The following is a 17,168-nucleotide window of genomic DNA, read 5'->3' on the forward strand; positions in this document are numbered from 1 at the left end:
AACTCATAGTGTTGTCATAAGTACCGGTGCTTCAGTACAAAAAGATACTGAAAATGTAAAAATGTAATGATACCGGTCTTTCTGCAGTACCGATAGTACAAGTTGACCAAAGAATGCAAATTCTCATACCGTTTAACACTGTAAGGCTGATTTCTGTCTTTGAATACAATCGATCGATCCATTGATTGCTTGCTTTTTAAAGAGAAGTATGAAGTTACAGGAGATGCTGCCTCATCTGGTCTTAGACTGTCAGGATGACACAGAAAATTCAACTTTAACAATGTAAAAGAGTCATACAACATATGCAAGAAAAAGAAACTTGTTTGTCTACTAACTTTTTTCTTTTTTTCCCCCTTTATTATGCAACAAGTTCACCATTTAAAACAGAGTCAATTATCATACTTTTCATACCCAGTGTAACTAGGGGTTTCATTTCTGAACACAATTGGCCGATCCATTGACTGATCACTTTTCATAGAGAGGTGTGAGAGTGCTGGAGATGCTGCTTCATCTGGTCTCGCCCTTTGGTACATGGAGAACAATGAGAGATTATTAATAATTACAGATTCTAACAGCCTAGAAAGCAGGAGGTGAAATAAAACCAGTTTAACATAACACAAGAGATACGCAATACCAAACATGCAGTTTTGTAGCTAATAATAATTTTGTAGCTTTATTACACAAAAAGCACAATATCTTCAACCTCCTGACAATGTAAGTTCTCATACTTCTCTCCCATGTAACTTTGCGCTCCACTGTTGAACACAATGGGTCTATCCATTGACTGATCACTCTTTGCTGACAGGAGTGAGAGTGCTGGAGAGGGTGCCTCATCTGGTCTCGCCCTTTGGTACATGGAGACAAAAGTGTCTTGTAAAAGTTGAATTAATAATATGTTAAGTCTGATAAAGGCAAGTTGCAAACATAAATATTATTGTAATTGAAGGTTCTACAAATCCTCTACATATACCAAAAAACATCTATTCATAAGCTAGCATTTTTCTAACATTTAAAGCTACACCATGTACATTTTTGTTTCTGTTTAATTCCAAACTGTGTTTTTGCCTTAACTCGAGCCACTACGGTAAGTCTTTAATAATGATTTATATATTAGAGGTCTCGGGACATATTTCACAGATTTTGCAACGTGTGAATTAAAAAAAAAATGGTTACTGGCTACTGTAAGTGGAATGTGTGAGCATATTCATCCTTTTATTTTTTTCTTTGGAGAGTGAGGGATGGATGTAATAGTTGTTAGTAACATTCACTTCAATAAGATGATCACCTGTAACCATTGCAACACATGCACGCCTTAAACCTTCAGATACATCCACAGAATTTGCAGCACTAAAGTCCAAACTCACATAATTACCAAAACTATGTTAAACTGCCAGAGGGCCAAAACTTACATAGTGTAGCTTTAAAACTCAGTCTTTATGACAATAATGCTTAGGGAAGGCCAGAGTATGAAGGTTCTATAGAGTTGTTGTGTCATTTGATCTCAGACTTTCAGGATGGGAGAGAAAACAGGTTTAACAATCTACAAGAGGCAAGCAAACTATGCTAGATTAGACTTGACAAATTATTATTTATATTTATTAAACAAATAACACACTACATATCCATCTTAATTGTCATACTTCTCTTCCATAAATCTAGAGGTTCCATTTCGAACACAATAGATCGATCCATCGTCTGATTGCTTGTTAGAGACAGACATTGCAGTGTTGAGGGGCTTCATCTGGTTTCACCCTTTGATACACAGAAAAAAAAAAGAGATTATTCTTATGTAATAATGGATGTTTGTACACAGCACACAATGGTAACAAACAGTTATTTTAATACATGAGATACAAACACAAAACTAATAAGAGGGGCTATTTGTAAAATAAACACACAAAGGTTCTGAAAATCCAGAAAAAATACTGTGAACACATCTGTTATATATGTAAACACGTAACACTCAAAGTGAATTGCAATACATCATTTCAAAGTATATATGACCTGAACAAAAAAAATATCTGGACTATGAAATTTTAGAGAAACATAATCATTTTTTAAAACTGTCAAATCTTATATATTTATTTAGTTAGTTATCCAGTGCATACATAGTTTTTTACTACAGAGTACAGCCTACTGAAAGCCATGAAATGCAAAACTTAACTGCGTTTGTAAATAATGGTTAGCCTACGTGAAAAAAGTAAGTAGGCCTAGCCTAGGCCTACTGTAGGCTGTCAACTACAATTCATGTTGAATAGGCACAATTGAAAGAAAAGATTACAAATAAAATGGTATCCACACAAATATTGTTATCTAATAATTGTTAACAAACATATTGCTCTCTGAAAACTCCCAAAATAATGGATTGGGGAAAGTGTCGACGAATGTCAAGTTTCTAATGACGAAAACAAGTCAGTTTCACAAATTGAGGCCTAACAATGATCACACTTTACTTTATCTCATAACTAGTATAATTCCTTTGCCTCAGGTAAAAATAAATAAATGAATAAAAAGTCAGAGTCAAGCACACTTACCAGCTTAATCTATTTTGCACCAAGCCTAGCCTAGCCTTCTTCCGCAATGGAAATCATTGTTGTTTGCGGAGAGAAACCATAGACTCTAAAAAAGAGAAACAGAGCAGTTGCGTCGAAAAATGTTGAAAAGCCTAAATCGAAAAACAATCCAATCCAAACCAATCCTTGGTAAGCTGATAGTATTAGACACGTAAAGGACCTGATCAGAAAAAAAAATAGACGACAGAGTACAAAAATAAATTTGAAGGTGCGTCAAAGCACACACAGAAGCCTGTCTGTTCACGTGGCACTTTTACTTTCGTTTTGTCTTAAAGGAGAAATGTCTTGTTTTTCGACTTCTACTAGTGAGTTAAGATCACATAGATTTTATTTCACATTGGATGGTGTGTAATTTCTATAATAAATAAGTAATAAATAATGAAACAATACACCCTCGCTTTCCCAAAATGCACAAATTTAGTTTTTTTTTTTGTTGCATTTTATTGAAAGTAGTGTTAGTATATTTCTTTCATGAAATCAATAATCTTAAAATAATATAATAATCGTATATCATTGTATATTAAAATATTTCAGACATTAATTCAATAGTTTAAATATTTCACAATTTATACATACTGAGTTATAATTATTTATCAACTTATTTTTTTTTAAATTTTCTTGAATTTACAAAGTGAGCTACACATTTTTAATTCCTTGTCACAATTATTACATAGGTTTAGGCTACCTTTGACAGATATACACATCTATTGTTTGTATTAGTTATTGTCCTTATTTTTTGAACATATACACATACAGTTTATACTGACTTTCTTGAACAGCCTCCGAATACAATTTGGAAGTAAATTACCCCACACCTCACACGCACATTAACAGTGAACAATACAATATATTTAATGAGTTTTCATTCAAAATATGTTATGTTCTATTTGTTTCTATAATGTATTGGATTTAGACATTTTTGCTTTTACATTATTCATGTGGTTTCCAGCAAATTTATGATCTATTAGCTTTAACGCCCAGAAATGTATTTCTATTTCCTCATTAGTAATCCTAATTTTAGCTTTGTTATTACTTTACTGATTACTAAATAGTATATAGTAATATTACTGTACCAGTAATATCCTGCAGGGAAATCACAAATTTGGGTATGAAATAATATTGGTTTAAGACAGACATGAGGGTGAGTAAATGACAAGGTATAAGATGAGATTGTTAATTTGTGTTTCTTGTGCTATTTTGCATGGTTATTGCATGACTGTATTTAACAGAAATGACACACTTCAGCTCAGCTGTGGATAGACGGTAATGAAAACTGTGACCACTAGGGGTCGCAATTAGGCTTATAAAGCTTCAGAATCGCAAGGTCGATGCTGATGTGCGATGCATGCGATACTCGTATAGCTTAAATGTCATTTAAACGATTGGTGTACTTTAGATTCACTTAATTTTAACACAGAAATGTTCATCAAAAATAAATATGAGTGATAGATTCAGTCGCATGTCTGTACAAGCAAAAAAGTCAGGACTGTATATATGACTAGGACTGGTTCCGACTAGCAAGCCACTTTCAGCACGCGTTGGTGGTATAGTGGTGAGCATAGCTGCCTTCCACGCGGAGCCTGGCCTGTCCTGTCACCACGTCTGAGAGCTTGTTCAGTTCCATGATCAGCACAGGATCAAAAACTGCTGGCAGCTTCACTCCAGGCTGCTTGAGGTCCACAGGATCAAAAACTGCTGGCAGCTTCACTCCAGGCTGCTTGAGGTCCACAAGGCGCTGGAAATTCCAGCGAGCCACTCCAATCATGCCCTGTACCCAGTGGTGTAGTGGTAAAAAAAGAGGTGGGTAAACTATAAATTCTGGTGGACCACAACTTGATCACCCGGTAAGGTGGGCCACTGCCTACCGGTGTATGTGTATCCTGATGACATCGCTATAGGCTATCATTTGATGGTACTACCAAGGGTATCACTGGTTGTTCCCTCATCATAGGTCACAAAATCACTATTCAATTCATACATTAATCGAAGTTCTTGTTAAAGAGACTCAAGAAGGAATAATATGGTTGAAATCTATAAAGTTTACTAAATGACAAAACAGAGAGAACAAAAATATTTAAGAGAGATAGAGAGGGAGGCTTATACCCAGGGCTTCCAATGCAATGCACTTGAACATAATGATAGGGATTTGGGGTTATTTTCATAGTCGATTAATCTGTTGAATATTTCCTCGATTAATTGATTAGTTGTTTGGTCTATCAGAAAAATGTGGATCAGTGTTTCCCTGTAGAGGGAAAAGTCTTTAACCTGGTGCAGGCTTGATTCCCTCTGAATGTCTTGTACAGTTGGGTACATGCTCCCTACATTAAACCAGCTGCATGTAATGAATTGTTTAAAAAAAGCTAAAAAAAAAAAAAAATTATGATTTTCTGTTGCGGCTGCGATCAAGTTTAATTCTCGCGCAGCTTGTATAGTAACGAGCGTGTGTTTTCTGCTCCGTGTGTGCCGTTCTCTTTGTTCCGTGTGTGTGTGTGTGTGTGTGTGTGTGTGTGTGTGTGTCGGCGCGCTGCGCTCTCTGCTCAACGTTCTGCTCTGTCATTAACGGCCCAAATGCTCGAATCATGTACCGATCGGCGATCACGCACTGGAAAAGCAAAGTCCGCTCAAATAACGTGAAATTTAGAGGTGGATAAACGCAATTTGAGGTGGATAAACGCACTTTGGAGGTGGGCAAACGCTATTTCCGAATTTTGGGAGGTGCGTAAACGGCGTTTACGTGCGTTTAGCCTCCACTACATCCCTGCCTGTACCTGGAAAAGTTCTGTGGATACCTGAGTGCCTGTGACCCATCTCGCCTGATGGAAATGGAACCCCTCCTGCTGAGAGGTGCCTTTCACAGGGATCCACACAGGTACAGCTGCCGCCTCCCCCTTCACATGGTTTAGCTGGACCGTTCCCCCATGCCTATAGAGGATCCCCTCTTCAATCTCTGGGTCACTCAGGCAGCCTCTTAGGATGTGGACTCGCTGAATCCTCCACATCTTCAACATTGTTGGTTTCAACAGTGGCCCACCATCAGCATCACATTCTAAAAAGAATCTTTGGAGAATGCTCTCCAATCTCTCCAGCAGCTCTTTGGGGTGTGGGACCCTAGTGCGGCAGTGCTCCCTGATTTGCTTCTTTGTTGGATTTGCAGGCACTATCCCACAGAAGACATAAGCCTGCTTCAGTCTCTTTAGGTCCGTCTGGTTCACAACACTAAAAGCTGCTGACAGAAACTTTGCAGAAAGCACTGTGCAGTGGATGGTGCTCTGAAGTACACTCTCTGGAGAACCGCCGCATGCAGTGGAACAAGTCCAGCTTGATGTTGATGTCGCAATTATATTCTTTGCGGGAGGCACAGGTGTTGATGAGATGCCCAGAGGTTGCCGCAGTCACTATTGACCTCAGTGGTCTTCCAAGAATCCCAGAGGAGGTGCTCCTGGGGATCAGGGTTTGGGATCCTGAAGGCAGCACAGCAGTCTCTGTTCCACACACAAAGAGAAGTATATTTAAAATATTAAACATTCAAATAAATAGGATACATGTACAGTATTTGCTATACTATATTTAGTTTACTTTACAAATATAATATAGGTGGGAAGGAAAATGTGATGGCTGGTTCTTACCTGTCAACCCACTGGTAGCTGGCTTTTGGCAGTCCTGCTAAAATGTAATGACGGGACAGCCCCTCATACATTGGCTGCAGGGATTTATCACTTTCAGACTGCAGCATCACCCAGGACAAGATCATCCAGTTTTCATTCATCACAGCGTATGACGACATAGTATGCAAGCACAACCTTCCGGGCCACCTTGCGGGTATGGTCAGCCCTTAATACTTGTCCAAACGTGCCTTGAAGGAGCAGATTGATTGTGCTCTCCTGCCTATGGTACTCCCGAATAAGGCAGTCAACCAAGTAGTGGGGTGAGACTGTTACTCCATACCAGCCGACCACATCACCATACCCACCAAATGGAGCAGGAGTATTTGTTGCTCTTAGTGTCCCTGTGATTGTCTGCTGACCATAAAGTCCATTGTCTCCATCCAGCACATTCTTAACAGAGGACAGGTAAGCCAGGTGTGCACACTCATACCTGAGGTGGAGAGCTTCATTCAACTGATTGGCCATTTCATTGGGAGACTTTGCTGTGCGCCGCAACTCATCCATCACAGTCTTACATATGGCCTTTGTGTGTCAGAAAAGCTGGAAAAATGTTGCAGAACCGACTTGGCAGCCTGTCCATCCATTGGGGTTTGTCTGCAAACCAGTACTTTTTACAGACTTTACAGATGAGCCGAGAGGCCAGTATGTAGTACTGGCTGCTTGTACCAATAATGACACGGGGTCGTCCAACTCCTGATGAGACAACGTGAGGATTCAGACAGCCGTTCAGACATGGCAGAGTGTAGTTGTTGCGGACTCTTTCCATTATGGTGTGCTCTGGTTTCCAAATGAAGAATGGATGAAGTTGAAAGTATTTAGGTGATGGCAGCTTATAGACAGAATCAATAAGCTCAGGCTGAGGTGGGTAACGTCACAAGGAGATCGTGTTCATTGGATGTCTCACCAGTCTAGAGCCTGGCCACAGTCCCAAGGCTTCCATTTCTGTTTTCATCCAGATTCTCGGCTGGTGAGAGCAGTGCCATTGGCTTACATCCAGCTCATAGCTTAGCAGTGGTGGAACAGCATGCTTCTCCTCCAACTGAGTTGAGGGGTAGCCAGCAGAGGCTGCAGGGGGGCCTGAGGGAGGAGTAGAGGCTATAGACTGTGCAGAGGTCACTGGGAGGAGGGCTGCAGGATGACATGGGTGACATTAGTCATAGATGAGCATTACATTTGTTAAATATGGTAAATCTGTTTTAAAAATTTTATTAAGTAAAATTATGTTACATTAAGTCCTTACATTGACAGAGCATAGTTTCCTGCACTGGTCTCAAAGGCGGTGTGGTCTTGCTTGTCGATAATCCCAATTCAAGCAACTCTGGAGGTACTGGCAAAGGAACCCTCACTGGAGTGAAGGGAATTGGTGAAAAACAATAAAACTGATCAGAAACAGGCATATCCTTACAGTAGAGTCGGCATGTGTACACGTCCATATAATAACCTGGCTGTGGAGATGTAGTAGTACTATATTCATCAGGCCGGTCTGGTTTTAAGAGTGTTGCTGGTGGTTTACACTTCGCTAACACAGAAAAATGTAATGTCATTCTAATACCCTTTACTACTGTCCCTTAGTAAATGTGTTATAAGGTTGTAATGCAAATGCATACAAACCCATACGAACACATGTCAAGACTCTTTATAATATTAGCGGTGTGCTATGTTAATGGGTCTACATTACATGAGTAATCTATGGCTTCATGTATCAAAACAGATGCGTCATTGTAGTCCAAATTAATACATATTTGTACTTTTTCTGTACTTCTGCATTTTGGAGATGTACTTATTTTACACTGTAGAATAGATGATGTACATATCAAACCTTTAAAGTATAGCATGCAAAAAAAAAAAAAAACATGCAAAACAAGAACTCTGTACTTACCTTCAATGATGAGATATAAATGTTAGTATTGAACACAATAATTAGAACAGGGCCTGAATGTGGCCTAACAGCAACAAATCAATGTAGAACAGATAATCCTGTTTCATGTCAGAATTATCCCTATAGTATGCACTAGGAATAAGACCTTTGACCACCGGGACTCCAACAACTTCTGAACCTGTAAGCATAGTGAAGATAATTTAACTTTCAAGCATTTTTAACATAAACAGACACAATGACATATAAAACCCTTTACTGTTAAAGTACAGTACACACCAAACTACACACAAATGTAAAACACTGCTACGTGTCTTTTGCAAGTTCAGTGTACAGTGGTGTGTACAGAAGTCACACGTACATGTATGTGCACAAATACACTGTATACAGTATGCACAATTGATTTTAAACTTGAATTGAGTTGAAACTGAATCAACACAGAAGTGACTTGAGCTGAATAATGTCACAATTGGCTTCTTAGAGCTGCTTTACAGCAGAATTTGTTTTGAATTTGTTACTACTGTGAAGCTGCTGTGAAAATCTATATTGTAGCTTGTATGTATATTCAGTATATATATATGTACAGTACAGTATTCACAACACACACACTGAATATGCATACAAGCCAAGTCAGAAAGTCAACTTTATTTCTAAAGCGCTGTGTGTGTGTGTGTGTGTCTGTGTGTGTGTGTGTGTGTGTGTGTATAAGTATGTGTATAGCCTATGTTTGTGTATGTAAAAGTTTGTTTTTCAGTTGCATGTAAAGTGTATAATGCTTGCAGTTTTGCAGACTTTGTCTGAAGATTAGGTGCATGAGTGAATTTCAAGTTCCACTTTTAGTATGTAAGCGATTTTTAAAAAACTGTAGTATAATAATTTACGGGCATTAGAACAGGACTGATCACGCCTAATAAACAAACAGTGATTTGACAGTGTGTTGGATGGATAATCCTGATTGATGTCAGAATCATCCCCAGTGTGCAGTCAGAAAAGGACATTTGGCCATAGGGAGTCCAACAACTTGTGAACCTGAGTGCACAGCGCAGAAACAATCTAACATCCCAAACATTTACCATCTTGGATAACGCTGAATAAAAATGTAATGATGTTTCATGGAAATTAATGCAGTTTGATAGAGCATGTATGTGGTTCTCACTCAGTTGGCCTGGAATTTTTGATGAAAATGTGGATAGCATCATCCTCCCCAATTCTTCACCTTCCTCCACTTATATGGAATAAGAGCAAACCAAAGATTGGTACGAAAGGATGGAATTATAAATATCATCAACTGTTGTTTATTCACTGTAAAAAATAAAATTACCATTTGTCCAGCATACTGTGCTTTTTGAGTCACATATATTAGGAATTGTGAATAACTGTGAATCTACATAAAAATACATGTTGATCCAACAAAATTCTCCAAAATGTCACAGCTACATGTTAAACAAAGTTTTCTGGATAAACTTTTTTATGTTGTATAGTTTTTATAGTTTGCGCATGCGTTATGACTTATGAGTAAGAACTTCGCGCCAAATGCACGGGGTTTCTCTTCTCCATTTTGTGCTTTAGCTCCTCATTTTATCAGTGGCATGTTGGAGTTCGCTCATCCTGAGTCTACGAGGATCTAAATATTGCCCTACTACGGCTATAGGTGAGTATTAATATTACTTTGAATTTCATGCATGCAATGAATCGTATATTCCCGTGCTGACAGTGTTATTCAGTGTTGATTTCGTTGACGAATAATTGTCGTCACCGACATTTTTTTCCACAGACGAAAACGAGACGATAACTAAATAAAAAAATTGTTTTGAATGGAAAAACTATGACGAAAATCTATTGAAATTTTCGTTAACGAATAAAAACTAGACGAAAATGTTAGATATGGACGATTTGGGAAGACATCTAGTCAGAATATGTCCTGCGTTTGTGGTAAAGTTAGATGCTTGTGGGCAGGCCATTGGCATGTGCTTGATGCATGTCTCATAAAACGTAAAAAAAAAATTTTAACGTTAAGTGTCTGTGAGAAAGAGAAGAGCAGACATATGGATAGATCTGAATAAGAGTGATTACGCAAAAGAGAGCTCTATTCGGTAACGTAGCTACGGTTTTCTGCGAGCACACACCCGAAACTACAGCCGTGCACTTAAGCCTCTGTTATACTTAAAGGCCAATTTATACTTCTGCGTCGGGTGCGCGTAGAAGGTACGGCGTAGCATACGCATTGACGTGTACCATACGTCGTACCCTTCGCCGTACCCTGACGCGCACCTCCTCAAAAATGTAACTACGCGTCGCGGCGACGCGGACCGCAAGATCTGTGATTGGTCGGCTGGATAGCATCGCGTTTCCTCCCACGCATTTCCGGAATGATCTTCTGCACTCTGCACCGCCCGCCCGCCATTTTTAAATTCCGAAGATCAGTGAAGAGCCATAGAAATAGACCAAGTGACCGAGAGATTGCTTGAAGAAGTGCGGAAATACAGCCATCTGTTTGACTCCTACAGTCGCCATTGCTCGTAGAAACCTAAACTCAAAATAGCCGCGAGGAATGTAAACACAGTGGAACTGGAACATTAAAACCCACCCGCGCCAACTAGCGTTTCGGCGGTGTAACTGCAGAGCAACACAGACATTCGCAGAAGTATAAATGCTCACGACGGCGTCGCCTACGTGCGTAGCCTACGACGTACACTACGACGTACACTCGACGCAGAAGTATAAATTGGCCTTTACGCGACCGCGATGGCGCGAGGGTCCGCAAGGGTCCGCGTGACGTAAAAATCGGCATCGGGGGTGCGCGCGGAGGCTCGTTGCGGACTGGCGCGTGCCTCCCATTTTTTGTGACCGCGCGGACCAAGGGCGCGCGTTCATTAGGTTAAAACCGCGAAAGAGATGGAAATAACATGGACGCCGAATTTGAAAAAACGGAAAACGCGTGCATGCTAGAAATAGAACCAATGCCTATTTTTCACGCAAGCGTTGGAAGCGTTTCCAGGCAAAATAGAATAGGAAAAGATGTTTATATGTCATTTTGACACGAATACATATTAATAAATGTCATTTTGATGTTTGAAAGTGTCTAGGTTTTGACATAAATGCAAATATAAACTATAAATATTTAAAATATTATCGATTATACTGGCCAGACCGATCTACTGCGCATGCGTTGAACGCGTTTACCGAGCGGACCTCAGCAGAAAGTATAAATACAAGTAGTCCGCGTCCGAGCTGTGCGCAGCTGTCGTGTACGCGTCCAAACTGGAGTATAACAGAGGCTTTAGAAAGCTAACGTTATACAGCGCGCGAGTTATGAATTGAGCTCTCTTTCGCGTCTGAATGGACAAATACACACAATATTATGTCTATAGAACGTTTTTGGAGAGCAATCACTTAAACGCGGTCACTTATGTCTTTACAGAACGTTGTGAGAATATTGGATGTTCATTTGGTGAAATTGGAGCCGCACATTCTGTCTTAAAGTAACAGTACGTAATAAACGTAATGCCACCTGTGCCCTTAATATTAATCAAACAACTAAAGAAAAAGAGAAAACCATTCACTGCTCTTTAATAGCTTTTACAAGGATCAAGTATATATAATTTATACAAATAAAAATATCTGTTTGAAAGAATAACGAATAATGTATGCAAGTTGTTATAAAGAATGCATATCATTCATTAAAAAGAAGACTGAGTTCTACTTTAGAAGTGGTTTCATTTAATTTTAAGATATTTTTATGTCACAGCATTTAAATCTGTGTCTGTATTGCTTGTTAAAACCTTAAAAGCATTCATATTAACAGGTTAATAGATGTTTTCTCTGGGAGTATATAATGGTTTTGGAAATTTTAGAGAAATTCTAAATTAATGCATTTCAATTTAACTAAATCCATTAGATTTTAGTCGACTAAAATCGTATTGTATTTTGTCGCCTAAACTAGACTAAAACAATTCAGATGACTAAAATATGACTAAAACTAAATCGAAATTTGCTGTCAAAATTAACACTGGTGTTATAATAATTATTGTGTAAGGTTAAAATTTAAATTGTTAAATAGCAGATAATCCATGTAATTTTAACTACGTTAAGTCTTCATTCATATGTTGGTTGTAATTATAATTATACATTAAAAGACATATCATGGAAGCAGATTTGCCATCAACAAATATTTTTTTATGTAACGTTAGGGCTTGTGGCCTAACTTTTTTTATGTTTGTGTCACTGTTCACAGAAAGATTAGCTCATTAAAGTTCTCTAATCTTTTCAATTAAGTGATCAGGACCCCAGCGCAAATTCAGTATATTATCCCGCTTCTATTACACGATAGGCTAATGCTTGCCAAGTAAATGATTATATAATAAATAATTGTACACATGATAAAGTTTCAATACAATAGCCAAGATGAACTGAAATTAGCGAGTAATTTGTCTGTTTACCATACGAGTATTAAAGTCCTTTGTTTGTAAGTTGAGATTCTTTTTTGTTTTGTTTCAAGGTGGCGCTGATTAGCTGATTGTGTATCTGTTCTGCATGTTTGTGAAGAAGACCGCGGAGAGATACGGGAAACATTTAACCGGTGAGGTAGAACGTGTAATGTGTAAATGTTTAATGTGTAAATGTGTAAGCCTCGCATACACAATGTGTGGTAGCCATTTCTATGTGCAGTTTCGTCGTTGAAATTTCACACACGCATATATATATATATATATATATATATATATATATATATATATATATATATATATATATATATATATATATATATATACAGTACAGGCCAAAAGTTTGGACACATTACTATTTTTAATGTTTTTGAATGAAGTTTCTTTCTTTCAAGCCTGCATTTATTTGATAAAAAATACAGAACATTTTTTTAATATTGTGATATATTATTACAATTTAAAATAATTGGTTTTCAATTTATTATACTTTAAATTATCATTTATTTCTGTGATGCAAAGCTGAATTTTCAGCATCATTACTCCAGTCTATCACATGATCCGTTAGAAATCATTCTAATATTCTGATTTATTATGAGTGTTGGAAACAGTTCTGCTGCCTAATATATTTGATGAATAAAAGGTTAAAAAGAACTGCATTTATTCAAAATAAAAAAATATTTTCTAATATTAATATAAATCTTCTTTACTATCACTTTTTATCAATTTAACACATCCTTGCTGAATAAAAGTATTGTTTTATTTCAAAAAAAGAAAGAAAAAAGATTACTGACCCCAAATGACTGACCAGTAGTGTATATTGTTGTTACAAAATATTTCTATTTTTAAAACATTTGCTGCTGCTTTTTTTAATTCTTTTTTTAATTCATCAAAGTTTCCTAAAAAAGTATCACAGGTTATGAAAAAATATTAAGCAGCAGAACTGTTTCCAACTTTGATAATGAATCATCATATTAGAATGATTTCTAAAGGATCATGTGATAGACTGGAGTAATGATCCTGAAAATTCAGCTTTGCATCACAGAAATAAATGATCATTTAAAGTAAATAAATTGAGTTTTTTTACTTTTTTGTCAAACCAGAAGGACTAATTATTTATTTATGTTTTCCTGATCTGTAATAATCACTTTCTGTAATTATTGTGATTGCACTTTGTAACAGAGGTTGGCTTTGTGTACGTCTTCCTTTTCTATAGTACTTTTGTTTCATTTTACACATTTCACAGATTTCTGTTTTATGAAGGGTCTTTTTGTCTGTTATTTTTTGTTTTTGATGTTTGAAAACCTCAATAAAAATAATATACATAAAGTATAATAAAACCAATTATTTTTGATCAAACTATGTACCGCATCGCGGTACAAAATATGACCGCCGCTCAGGCCTGCACTGGCTTTCCACAAAAATAAATGACGTGGAGTAATTTGGCTGTGTTGCGTGTTTATGTATATACCTAAAAAAAGTAATAGTATGTGCATGTCTGTGTGTGTGTGTGTGTGTGTGTGTGTGTGTGTGTGTGTGTGTGTGTGTGTATGTGTGTGTGTGTGTGTGTCTGTGCGTGTATGTATGTGTGCGTACATGTGTGCGCGTGTGTGTTTGTGTGTGTGTGTCTGTGCATGTGGATTTGTATGTGTGTGTATGGGTGTGTGTCTGTGCGTGTGGATGTCAGTGTGTGTGCATGCTTGCGTTTGTTTGTATTCCTGCATGTGTGTGTGTGACAGTATCATCCTAAACCAGCAACCCTTCGCTCAACAGCACCATCTACAGGCCCCCGGGGACCAAACGAAATTTTTCCGTAGAAGTCTAGTGGGGCTACATGCCCACCAAATTTCATGTTCCCCGGTGCTTCGGTGTCCCTGGTATCGTTGACGAAAAATTTACGGGGGCCCCAGCGCGGGGGGGGAAGTGGCCCCCGGGGACCAAACGAAATTTTTCCGTAAAAGTCTAGTAGACCAACATACCATAGAAATGTCTTCATCCTCGGTGCCACGGTTCAGGTAGTTATTTAGGAAAAACTGAATTTTTTTGGGTTTGGGGGGGCCCAGCGCGGGGGGGGAGTGGCCCCCGGGGACCAAACGAAATTTTTCCTTAGAAGTCTAGTGGGGCTACATGCCCACCAAATTTCATGTTCCCCGGTGTTTCGGTGTCCCTGGTATGGTTGACGAAAAATTGACGGGGGCCCCAGCGCGGGGGGGGAAGTGGCCCCCGGGGACCAAATGAAATTTTTCCGTAAAAGTCTAGTAGACCAACATACCACAAAAATTTGTTCATCCTCGGTGCCACGGTTCAGGTAGTTATTTAGGAAAAACTGCATTTTTTTGGGTTTGGGGGGGCCCAGCGCGGGGGGGAGTGGCCCCCGGGGACCAAACGAAATTTTTCCGTAGAAGTGTAGTGGGGCTACATGCCCACCAAATTTCATGTTCCCCGGTGCTTCGGTGTCCCTGGTATCGTTGACGAAAAATTTACGGGGGCCCCAGCGCGGGGGGGGAAGTGGCCCCCGGGGACCAAACGAAATTTTTCCGTAAAAGTCTAGTAGACCAACATACCATAAAAATTTCTTCATCCTCGGTGCCACGGTTCAGGTAGTTATTTAGGAAAAACTGCATTTTTTTGGTTTTGGGGGGGCCCAGCGCGGGGGGGGAGTGGCCCTCGGGGACCAAACGAAATTTTTCCGTAGAAGTCTAGTTGGGCTACATGCCCACCAAATTTCATGTTCCCCGGTGCTTCGGTGTCCCTGGTATCGTTGACGAAAAATTTACGGGGGCCCCAGCGCGGGGGGGGGGAGTGGCCCCCGGGGACCAAACGAAATTTTTCCGTAAAAGTCTAGTAGACGAACATACCATAAAAATTTCTTCATCCTCGGTGCCACGGTTCAGGTAGTTATTTAGGAAAAACTGCATTTTTTTGGGTTAAGGGGGGCCCAGCGCGGGGGGGGGAGTGGCCCCCGGGGACCAAACGAAATTTTTCCGTAGAAGTCTAGTGGGGCTACATGCCCACCAAATTTCATGTTCCCCGGTGTTTCGGTGTCCCTGGTATCGTTGAGGAAAAATTTACGGGGGCCCCAGCGCGGGGGGGGGAAGTGGCCTCCGGGGACCAAACGAAATTTTTCCGTAAAAGTCTAGTAGACCAACATACCATAAAAATTTCTTCATCCTCGGTGCCACGGTTCAGGTAGTTATTTAGGAAAAACTGCATTTTTTGGGGTTTGGGGGGGCCCAGCGCGGGGGGGGAGTGGCCCCCGGGGACCAAACGAAATTTTTCCGTAGAAGTCTAGTGGGGCTACATGCCCACCAAATTTCATGTTCCCCGGTGCTTCGGTGTCCCTGGTATCGTTGACGAAAAATTTACGGGGGCCCCAGCGCGGGGGGGGAAGTGGCCCCCGGGGACCAAACGAAATTTTTCCTTAAAAGTCTAGTAGACCAACATACCATAAAAATGTCTTCATCCTCGGTGCCACGGTTCAGGTAGTTATTTAGGAAAAACTGCATTTTTTGGGGTTTGGGGGGGCCCAGCGCGGGGGGGGGAGTGGCCCCCGGGGACCAAACAAAATTTTTCCTTAGAAGTCTAGTGGGGCTACATGCCCACCAAATTTCATGTTCCCCGGTGTTTCGGTGTCCCTGGTATCGTTGACGAAAAATTTAAGGGGGCCCCAGCGCGGGGGGGGAAGTGGCCCCCAGGGACCAAACGAAATTTTTCCGTAAAAGTCTAGTAGACCAACATACCATAAAAATGTCTTCATCCTCGGTGCCACGGTTCAGGTAGTTATTTAGGAAAAACTGCATTTTTTGGGGTTTGGGGGGGCCCAGCGCGGGGGGGGAGTGACCCCCGGGGACCAAACGAAATTTTTCCTTAGAAGTCTAGTGGGGCTACATGCCCACCAAATTTCATGTTCCCCGGTGCTTCGGTGTCCCTGGTATCGTTGACGAAAAATTCAGTAAGTTGACAAAAAAAAAAAAAAAAAAAACTTTGACAATCCCTATATGACCGCTTTCGCTAGCTACGCTAGCGGCGGTCATAATAAATGCAGGCTTGATGAGCAGAAGAAACTTCTTTCAAAAACATTAAAAATAGTAATGTGTCCAAACTTTTGGCCTGTACTGTCACGTATATTTGTGTGTATAGAACAGTTAATTCTTATAAAAAAAACTCATATATATATATATTATATAAAAAACGTCTCGGGTTACGTATGTAACCCTTGTTCCCTGAGAAAGGGAACGAGACACTGCGTCGGTGACGACACTAGGGGAACGCCCTTCAGCGTAGCGCGTCTGAATTTATGAATGAAACTCAGTCCAATCCTATTGGCGTTGCGTGATGACGTAGTGTGTGACGGCATATACGGATGTGTACAAAAGCACGCCGGCACACAGAAATGTCAGCTTTTGCTATGAAGCAAGTGCTCCAGGCGGGGTGAGGTGTGGCGAACCGACGCAGTGTCTCGTTCCCTTTCTCAGGGAACAAGGGTTACATACGTAACCCGAGACGTTCCCTTTCGAGGGAACTCGAACTGCGTCGGTGACGACACTAGGGGAACGAGATACCCACTATACCACAACGAACCCCGCTCATCCTAGTGTGAAGCTGTCTTCAG

The 17,168-nt window shown here is 39.9% G+C and overlaps 1 protein-coding gene and 1 long non-coding RNA gene across 30 annotated transcripts in view; one reads left to right on the plus strand and one right to left on the minus strand.

Moving 5' to 3' along the window:
- The window catches only part of LOC309506891 (uncharacterized protein), a 136,135-nt gene that overhangs the window by 23,908 nt on the left and 95,059 nt on the right, over positions 1 to 17,168 (minus strand). For 18 of the 29 annotated variants that reach the window (XM_082180872.1, XM_082180851.1, XM_082180848.1 and 15 more), the window contains 3 exons: positions 729 to 845; positions 403 to 522; positions 130 to 246 (listed from right to left, as the gene is read on the minus strand). The exons of 1 other annotated variant lie outside the window; for it this stretch is intronic. In XM_082180872.1, coding sequence (XP_082036998.1) covers positions 130 to 246; positions 403 to 522; positions 729 to 845 — 354 coding nt within the window. Of the gene's footprint in view, positions 1 to 129; positions 247 to 402; positions 523 to 728; positions 846 to 1,640; positions 1,753 to 2,534; positions 2,830 to 17,168 lie in introns of those variants that run through there. 10 more of the 29 variants (XM_082180861.1, XM_082180857.1, XM_082180862.1 and 7 more) reach the window with 5 other exon arrangements.
- Positions 10,851 to 17,168, plus strand: part of LOC309506944 — a 94,837-nt gene continuing 88,519 nt past the window's right edge. Inside the window, exon 1 of the long non-coding RNA XR_014208975.1 lies at positions 10,851 to 11,200. This is a non-coding gene — a long non-coding RNA (uncharacterized lncRNA). The remainder of the gene's footprint in view (positions 11,201 to 17,168) is intronic.

This window comes from Leuciscus leuciscus, assembly GCF_965113295.1.
Source record: "Leuciscus leuciscus genome assembly, chromosome: 9".
In the NCBI taxonomy this organism is placed as follows: Eukaryota; Metazoa; Chordata; class Actinopteri; order Cypriniformes; family Leuciscidae; genus Leuciscus; species Leuciscus leuciscus.